This window comes from Octopus bimaculoides, chromosome 7 (genome assembly GCF_046866305.1).
Source record: "Octopus bimaculoides isolate indiv1 chromosome 7, ASM4686630v1, whole genome shotgun sequence".
NCBI classification, from domain to species: Eukaryota; Metazoa; Mollusca; class Cephalopoda; order Octopoda; family Octopodidae; genus Octopus; species Octopus bimaculoides.
This window is the reverse complement of record NC_142934.1, coordinates 4,361,026-4,370,892: the sequence shown is the minus strand read 5'-3', so window position 1 is coordinate 4,370,892 and position 9,867 is coordinate 4,361,026. Positions and strand designations below refer to the sequence as shown.

The window sequence follows — 9,867 nt, the reverse complement described above, 5'->3', positions numbered from 1 at the left end:
GTTATTAATTGCTATGCTTTAAACTGTTTCAAATGTATGAAATATAGCAACTACATAATACATACTGCGGCATTGGGATGTTAATTTGCCGACAGCAAGGTGATATTTCTCTCAACCGATACTCCAAGAGTCACATTTGACGAACCACATACATAGATCTAGATGTTGCAAATTTTTCTGGGTATCTCTTCATTTTTCACTTCCATATCAACCAGAAGCAAATCAATTCTATAAGCACGGCGCAGCATACGAGCTTGATAATGGACATATATTCTTTTCTACTTTAGGCACAAGGCCCTAAATTTTGGTGGGAGGGGGCCAGTCGATAAGAATCGACGCCAGTACACAACTGGTGCTTAATTTATCGACCCCGAAAGGATGAAAGACAAAGTTGACCTTTGTGGAATTTGAACTCAGAACGCTAAGACAGACGATATACCGCTAAGCATTTCGCCCGGTGTGCTAACGTTTCTTATTTCTTTATTGCCCACAAGGGGCTAAACATAGAGGGGACAGACAAGGACAGACAAAGGGATTAAATCGATTACATCGACCCCAGTACGTAACTGGTACTCAATTTATTGACCCCGAAAGGATGAAAGGCAAAGTCGACCTTTGTGAAATTTGAACTCAGAACGTAAAAGCAGGCGAAATACCGTTAAGCATTTCGCCCGGCGTGCAAACGTTTCTGCCAATTCACCGCCATAACAATAAGAATCTAATGATAAGTAACCGTCTTAAAGTCTGAATATAATTAAGAGAGAGAGAGAGAGAGAGAGAGAGAGAGAGAGAGAGAGAGAGAGAGAGAGAGAGAAGAATGACAATACAATTAAAACATTAATAACAAGGAAGAAAATTAACAAAATAAATATTGTGTATTTGAAACTATAGCAACGTCAGGTTAATGAGTCTTATTGGCTGAGCTGTTCGAGGTTCCTGACAAGGAACGTTTGTTCATTGCTCCTGCCTTTAACTAATAGAAGAAAAGACAGTTGCTCGGCCAATTGTACTTACATGTTTGCACAGAGCTGAATAACTCGGCTTTTGTTGACCATCATGGATGGTTGTTGGCGAACAAACCCTCAACTCTCTGACCTATTCTTCTCCCCTTTACTCCCTCTCTCCCTCTCTCTCTCTCTCTCACACATCTACACACACACACATACACACACACACTTAACCTCAAAGCTTCATATTTTTCCCGCGACACAGAAACAGCATTCTCTTCTATTTACAAACTCGATGTCTTCCACTAATGTCTGGTAAGAAGTTTGCTTCCCAACCACATGGTCCCCGGTTCAGTCCCTCTGTGTGGTACCTTGGCCAAGTTTCTCCCACTATAGCCTCGGGCAGGCCAAAGCATAATGAGTGGATTGTGGTAGACGGAAACTGAAAGAAGCCTTTTGGGTATATATATATATATATATATATATATATATATATATATATATATATATATATATATATATATGGGGTGGTGCGTTTGTGTGTGTGTTCGCGTGCGTGTGTCTCCCATTACTCCTTGGCAATCATTGCTGGTGCATTTACGTCCCTGTAACTTAGCGGTTCAGTAAAAAGCAACAACAGAACAAGTACTGGGATGGATTCATTCCATTTAAAAAGTCTAATCACTGAAGACATCAGTGATTGTGTGTGTGTGTGTGTGCACCTGTCTACATCGTAATTAATGATTTAGTTCCGAGTAGATTATGAAACAACTGTTGTTTAAATAAGACATCAGTTGACTAAAAAGATTTTTCTTATTCCCCTCAAAAAAAAAAAAAGAAAAAAGAAAAAGCCCCAAAAGTTCATTTCATAAAAACCACGGTTGGTCGGAATCCAGGAGCAAAAAGAGTTCTACAAAATCAAGTCATGCCTTTTATGAAATGAAGATTTTGACATTTTTTTTTTCTTTTTTGAGAGACGCAAGAAAAATCATTTTACTCAACTGATATTTTATATTATTTCGATTTTTAATCGCATATCACGTTTTAGAATTTTAAGTCGATTGTATTTACCTTATTGACAGGCCGTTCTATATATCTGTTTCTTTTTTATTTGCATATATATTTTTACCTTCTGTGTACTTTATATATGTATACATTATATGTTCAAAGGCCATGGTAATATTTATATATAATCAAATGTTTTTCAGAGGCGTGATGTTATACATAAAGTCATTGACTGAAAACTGATGTTTGTTCTCTGATTAATGTGTTTTTTTTTAATCTTTATTTCAATTACATTTGAGTACTTCCATTCTGTACTCTTATAAATCCTTTCATCTCCGTAAAAAAAGGCCAAAATTATCTCTTGTCGTGTGGCTGTGTGGTAGTAGCTTGCATACCAACTACATGGTTCTGGGTTCAGTGCCACTGCGTGGCACCTTGGGCAAGTGTCTTCGGGCCGACCAAAACCTTGTAAATGGATTTGGTAGACAGAAACTGAAAGAAGCCCGTCGTATATATATATATATATATATATATATATATATATATATATATATATATATGTATGTATGTATGTGTGTATGTGTGTGTATATGTTTGTGTGTGTGTGTCCCAGCATTGCTTGACAACTGATGCTGGTGAGTTTACGTCCCCGTAACTTAGCGGTTCGGCAAAACTGACCGATAGAATACGCACTAGGCTTACACAGAATAAGTCCTGGGGTCGAAGGCGGTGCTCCATGACGGCCGCTGTCACAATGACTGAAAGAAGTAAAAGAATAAAAGAATAAAAGAATGTGTGTGTGTGTGTGTGTAGTGAGAGAAAGAGAGAGAGAGAGAGAAAGTGAGAGAGAGAGAGAGAGAGAGAAAGTGAGAGAGAGAGAGAGAAAGTGAGAGAGAGAGAGAGACGGACAAGTTGACAAGTGTAAACGAATCAAGACATATTTGATTTCCAAATTATATGTTCCCATTAAATTACAATAAACTACTTTTGATTGTTATTATTATTATCATTATCATTATTATTATTATTACTATTATTATTACTATTATTATTGTTACTTATTGTCATGATTAAGTTTGTTAGGAAATTCTTGTTGCTCTCCCATTTCCTTTCATTTGATTGCAAACACCACCTGTAAAGGTAACACTACACGTCCGACTCTTTTCCCCACCGCACCTTCTTCTTTCCTCTCTCCTCTCTCAGTCTCTCTCCTCTCTGTCTGTCTCTCTCTCTCTCTCTCTCTCTCTCCCTCTTCCCATCTCTCTCTCTCCCACCCTGTGTCTTTCCTTCATTTGCTTGGTCTGCGTGTTGAAGCTCGGCGTCATGGATTCCTCGCTGGAGTAAAAAACAAAGGAGAAACATGAAATCCGTTTCGAGACATCAACGGTGAGTACCACCGCCGCTGGCACCCTTTGCCGTTCAAGGAAATGCAGGCGCGCGTGCAGGCAGGCAGACAGCGTATATGTATGCGCCTATGTGTGTGTGTGTGTGTGTGTGTGTGTGTACGTACGTATGTATGTATTTACGTATGTATGTATGTATGTTTGTATGTATGTATGTATGTATGTGTGTGTGTATGCATGTGCCTGTATGTATATATGTGTATGTGTGTGCGTATGTATTATTGTGTGTGTGTGTGTATGTATGTATGTATGTAAATGTGTGTGTATGTGTGTGTGGGTATGTATGTATGTATAATATGTACGTATGTGTGTATATATATCTGTATGTATGTGTGTGTATGTATGTGTATGTATGTATGTATGTATGTATGTATGTATGTATGTATGTAAGCATGAATGTATATATGTATGTATTTGTGCAGATTTGTATGTTTTGCCTTTGTATGTATTCTCATGCATATAGTCACATATCTAGACATGCTGGTATATATTTAAATGTTAAACTTCTGGAAAGTTTTACATATTTTTACAGTTCCAGTGATGGCTTTAGATCTGTAGTCTTCCAATTAGCTTTCTCCTTTCTGGTTTTGTGAAGCCTAATTTCCCAAGATTGGTATTTAGGCAGTGTGTTACATATCATAGGGCCCCAATAATTACAGGTATAAACCTGAACTTTATGTATGTATGTATTATGTATGTATGGATGTACGTACGTATGCATGTATGAGTGTATGTTTATGTATGTATGTACGTACGTACGTATGTATGTGCGTATGGACATATGCATGTATGTATGTGTGGCTTATTGCCAGGGTGTTACATTCAGGATAATAAGATCGTGGTTTCGATTTCCGGTCGAGGCAGTGCCTTGTGCTCTTGAGCAAGACCCTTTATTTCTCATTGCCCCAGCCCACTCAGCTGAGTAAGTTCTGCACCAGACTCTCGCACCATTCGGGGCAAATGTTGTGATCTCGTCACTTACAGGTCATCGAAATCGAAATCGAATCCACGGCATTCAATGAAAAGGAAGGGAAATATTCATAGTTTACAAAAAGTTTTTTTAAAAAGTGGTTGGGAGGCAGATGACAAAGATGTAGTCCTCCTGATAAAGGATGACCTCTAGGGATAATTGAGGAACCCCACTGTCCAAAATCTCCCTGAACAGCAAGATCAAATACCCTCCCCAATTCCCTTTCTTTGACTCACAGCTCTACGCATAGAGAGGTACCTTTCAATCTCACCCACCATACTACCTCCTTCGCCATAGCCACCAGACGGAGGAAAACTGTGTCTTTAATTCCTATCAAAAGGAAGGCGGCGGAGCGATCTTCAGGATGGACTTAACTGATGACCGGACCCGACCTACATGCGATAACAGCTGTTCGACAAAGCTCCACAAGTCAGTAATACACGGACTCTGGACGAGTGCATGTAGAACGGTTTCGTCGCCCTGCACACACCTTATACAGGCCCGTCGGACAGCAATCCTTTCTACTAGAGGATAGGGTACTTTTGCTGGGAAGAGGTGACTTTGATAGTATCTGCATCTGGCACCGAGAAAAGGGCGATCTCCTCCACCATTTCTGAAACTATTCAAACATTATTTCTAGTGCTGCTACTGCGATGAAAATGTGACAGCGAACCAGAGGTCGGTGACTTACCTGTCTAATAAAGTGTTTGTGAAAGTATGCGCTTAATTTGTGTTGCCATTGTTGTCGTTGTAATTATTTCTCAGAAGGACTTTTTTATTTTACAATGTGACAGAAACGTTCTATTTTAAGAAGTTTCAAGAAGTTTATTTATTGCCTGTTTAAATTGTTCACACTTACCTAACGCTTCACACATAAGTTATTTTTATCTACTAAAAGGCCATAACGAATCTTAGTTACAGTTCATGAACACATTTTGAGTATAAGGTTATTAAAACAACTGATCCTATATTTAACTTCCTAAAACAAAACTGGAATTATATGTAGCAAAGTTTTTGGAGGAATTGAACAGAGGCATCCGTGGACGTCAATCTGATCCTTCTGAACAGAAGGCCGCGAGCTGGCAGAATGGTTAGCACACCGGGCGAAATGCTTAGCGGTACTTCGTCTGTTTTTACGTTCTGAGTTCAAATTCCGCCGAGGTCGACTTTGCCTTTCATCTTTTTGGGGTCGATAAATTAAGTACCAGTTGCGTACTGGGGGCGATCTAATCGACTGGCCCCCTCCCGCCAAATTTCAGGCCTTGTGCCTAGAGTAGAAAAGATTACAATTATACGATGAACATATTGCCTCATTGCTTTGTTGATGAAAGCTTGAAATCAACTAACAATGATGGTACGTTATTTATTTTTTTTTTTAAATAAATCTTTTTATACAAACTTAAGACCAGCTTAAACATGTTTGAGGGATATTTGAACCTGTAAATGCTTTTCGCTGAAGTTTGTTGTGGAGAAAAAATTTCGTTAATTCAAAAAAAGGTGTGAGAACACCATACCCAGTTCAAAACGCCCTCTGATGGATGTATTTCGAACTCGCTAGTTCTCCTCGATACCAAGAGGGGCAACTCTGAACTAGCTAGAAAGCTTTACTTCTTTTATCAGAAACCAGTCAATATTATTGGGTCATAACTGCTTTATGGTTAAGCCAGAATTTTTTTAAGTGAGAATTTTTTACCCCACGATGAATCGCAGTGAAAAACCTTTACAGGTTCAAATACTTCTTAAACATATTTCAACTGGTCTTAATTTTGTATTCTTCTCGTTACTGCTTCGTGCGCTTACTTACGAAAGTCCTTTTGTATCCATTTCCCTAAGAAATATTTATTCTCACCTTCAAGTGGCAAAACCTCATTTTGACGTCATTAATTTTACGAAGTCTCTTTCACATCAAAGTAAACTCTATTCACTTAGAATTACAAATATTTTCACCTCCGCCAATTCAATGTAAATGTAGTTTGATGCTTTCGCCTTTTGCCATCTTATTTTAATTAATTTCTTATACTCTGATGAAATTCACGAACACCCTTGCTCCCTTTTTTGCCCTCATCGAGGAATTTATGAGTTGTTAAAATGAAATATGTGTTAACTTTTATAATCACTGATATTTCTCATTGTCGTTATACGTGATATCTCTGTTATTTCCTCTTTTTCAGGTATCTTCTAACTGGAATGATTTCGACATTGGTATTTCTGTGGTTCTACCTTTCTGATAACCAAGCTAAAATAGAAACGGTACTCAGACCTAAATGTGCCGCTCGAACTCATGTCGTTTTTGTAAAAACACACAAAACTGCCAGTTCAACCGTGACAAACATCATCCAGAGATTCGGATTAAAACATCACCTTAGCTTCGTACTTCCGAAATACCCGGAGAATTATTTATGGTTCGATGGTAATGCCTTTATCGATCGTTTGCTTCCACATCCCAATGGAACAGATAAAAAATTTGATTTGTTGTGTAATCACGCAATTTATAACAGGTTTGCCATAACAAAACTGATGTATAATAATACTGCATACATAACAATCTTGCGTCATCCAGTGAATCAGTTTTTGTCAGCATTTTACTTCTATCGTACAGTGTACAAAATCCCGTATTTAGTTCGTATACCTGGACCCAATCCAGTTGAAGAATATTTGAAAAATCCTGCGAAATATGAACCCGTATCAAACTATGCTTCATATACAAACAACAGAATGACAATTGATCTTGGTATTCCGAGACTAGTTTTCGATCAACCTGCGCTATTGACCGGTTTTATTAATAAAATTGATGAAGAGTTTGATTTCGTGATGATAATGGAGTATTTTGCTGAGTCGCTGGTTTTGTTGAAGCGTCTGATGTGTTGGAGAATGGAAGATATCATCTCCATGAGGATGAATATGTTCAAAAAGTATGAATTCAACATGCCACTGAAAGCTGGAATGTTCAACAGTATTAAAAAATGGGCCCATGCCGATCTTGAATTGTACGAATATTTTTATCGAAAATTTTGGAGGAGAATAAACCAGATGAAACCAGATTTTTGGAGAGAAGTAGAAGTCTTTAAAACAATACAACTAAAAGTAGAAAATTACTGCCTGAATTTAAGCGTATCTCAAGAGCTGCTTGTGATTGACGGAAGTGAGTGGAATGAGAGATTTTTGGTCAGCAATCAAACGTGCAAACTGTTAAATATGAACGAAGTAAAATTCATTAATTACCTGAGGACTCACCAGCAAATTGATGTAAACTGACTTAAATTGCCGTTTAATTTATATTAGAAGAGTAATTGTACGTAATTAATGATTCATAACGTACGTTAGTAATCGAAAAATGTACTCGCTTTGTACAAAATGTAGCAGGACATTTGTTAGTCACGAAACAGAATTGTAAGCTAAAGAAAGTCAATGTTGTTTAAGGATTTATTACTTGATGTTTTCGAGTGGGATGTGTTGTGTAGAGTAGAGGTAAGATTCCTATGAGACAGACCTGCAGTTCTGTTTCGAATCCCGCTAGAAAATATTTTCTTTGTACCATGGGGTCCCACTAAAGAAAAAAAAAAAAACGTCATATGCGAAATCACTTCCTTTCAATTTCTAATGATTTTAGTGTAAACATGTCGACATTGATGAGCTGAATCGAAGTTTTCGTCGTTCGGGGTATTATTTAAAAAGGTGAATGTTGTAGATGTAAACTACGGTGGTGGAACCGATAATCTTGCGTTGATTTCAATTTCCATTCATAAATGCTTAAAAGTGACTCATGAGAAGCTTGTCTCTACTCTGCAACACTCGTCACCAAACATCAAGCTTTATACAAATGCATTCAAAACGTGGCATGAGCTCCAGGACACACCAGTCATATCAACAAATTCGTCAATTGTTCGGTGACGGTCTTCCAAGAAAGATCAGTTCGTGAATTTTTATGATGTTTTCATTCGTTTGAGAGGTCGACGGTCATCCCGAACAAGGTTGGTCCTCAAGCGACAAGTGACCGTTCCTAAAGCGTAGAAACCACTCGTAAGCTTGTTTGTTGCTCATGGCAGCGTCCTTGTAAGCTGTCTGAAGCATGACAACTGTTTCGGCCGCCGTTTTCCTCAGCAGAAAACAGAATTTCACAGAAGCACACTGTTCCTTCGTTTCAGCCATCGCAAAAATCGACGAACAGGGAAGAAGCACTGCAAAACAAAGACACACCACGTTGTAGTACGACCTCACACGACGACGCCGGTTGGCAGACTGATGCCTGAGGGTCGCACCAAGTGGATTTTAGCAGCGGAAGCCCGAACTACAACGGGCTTGTCCCACTAAGAACGTTTCCGGTTACCCCCTCGTGTCCTGGTAAATAAAATAGTAAGATAGCGAAGATCACAAATAACAAAATACATATATATTGGGATAGTTTAAAAGAAGAATATACGATCCACAAGTACAGATATGCACATTACTGTAATATTTCTGTAGAGAGACGCATAAGTATTTGCACTAATTTCAATAAAGGAAGACTACAAATTGTATTACAGTTTATTTATATTCAAGAGCCATAAATTGGTTCAAACGAGGCTAAATATGTAGCTGCAGTTAAGTTGTTGAACAGGGTCCGTCAGTGTCAGCAATGTCGTCATCAGGTTCCTGGCAAACTTCCGATGATGGGCCAGGAATGGGATTCTCAAGTGATGAAGTAGCACTACGAGAGAGGGCATTTTTGAAGACTTATTCAGGTGTCATCTGTCTCATTAGCATAGGTTTCTGTCCAAGCAATGTCTCTATAATTGAATAAACTCCACTAATCTGTTGTTCACTGATAAATGCATGTTGTTCAAGGCCAGCTATTAACTGATCACAATTTTTCTCCATATGTTCCATAGGAATTTTTTCACCCGTCTCCTCTATGTCGTCATCACTACCATTTTCATTTTTATCCCTATTTAACACCATTTCACCAATTTCCCCATCACTCAAAGGATACACAACAGGTGCATCCTTGTCAATGTTTAGCATTTCTCCAATGTCCGCTTCTTCTGGATCACTTCCGCTTCCACACGATAAACTTTTAGCCTAAGTTACGAGTTTTGATATCATCTTCTCATTAATGACACGAAATCCTCTGAGCTCGTTATCTGAGTCGTTTTCATCCAACATCATTATTGGCCAAATTCTGTGCCAGGCATTTGTTACGGTTAATTTACCAATATCATTCCAAGCGTTCGGAACTGAGCAAATGGCATCCTCAACAATGAACTCTTTCAGAGAGTCTTGCATTCTTACTCCTTTATTGACTGTATCAGGGCACAGTTCATAAAATAATTTTTATAGTTGCTCTGCATGGAGCGTAAAATTCCTTGGTCACAAGGTTGTAAAACAGATGTCCCATTGGGAGGCAGGTGAATAAAGTGTCTTGCTCAAGAACACAACACACAGCCAAGTCCAGAAATCGAACTCACTACCGCATGATTGTGAGCCCGACGCACTAACCACTGAGCCATGACAGCTTCATATATGGTACATCATGACATTTCCATCAAGATCTAAGAGGTACTTA

At 38.5% G+C, this 9,867-nt stretch overlaps 1 protein-coding gene across 1 annotated transcript; it reads left to right on the top strand.

Moving 5' to 3' along the window:
- The first annotated feature begins 3,066 nt into the window (after nucleotides 1-3,066).
- Nucleotides 3,067-8,842, top strand: LOC106874123 (galactosylceramide sulfotransferase). Its single transcript, XM_014921737.3, has 2 exons — nucleotides 3,067-3,338; nucleotides 6,497-8,842. Exons 1-2 carry the CDS (start codon nucleotides 3,313-3,315, stop codon nucleotides 7,578-7,580), a joined length of 1,110 nt encoding a protein of 369 aa, XP_014777223.1. The 5' UTR covers nucleotides 3,067-3,312; the 3' UTR covers nucleotides 7,581-8,842.
- Nucleotides 8,843-9,867: the final 1,025 nt, after the last annotated feature.

Coding starts and splice junctions, on each gene's coding strand:
- LOC106874123 (XM_014921737.3), top strand. CDS start 3,313: ATGAAATCCGTTTCGAGACATCAACG. Junction 3,339..6,496: donor TCCGTTTCGAGACATCAACG/GTGAGTACCACC, acceptor CCTCTTTTTCAG/GTATCTTCTAACTGGAATGA.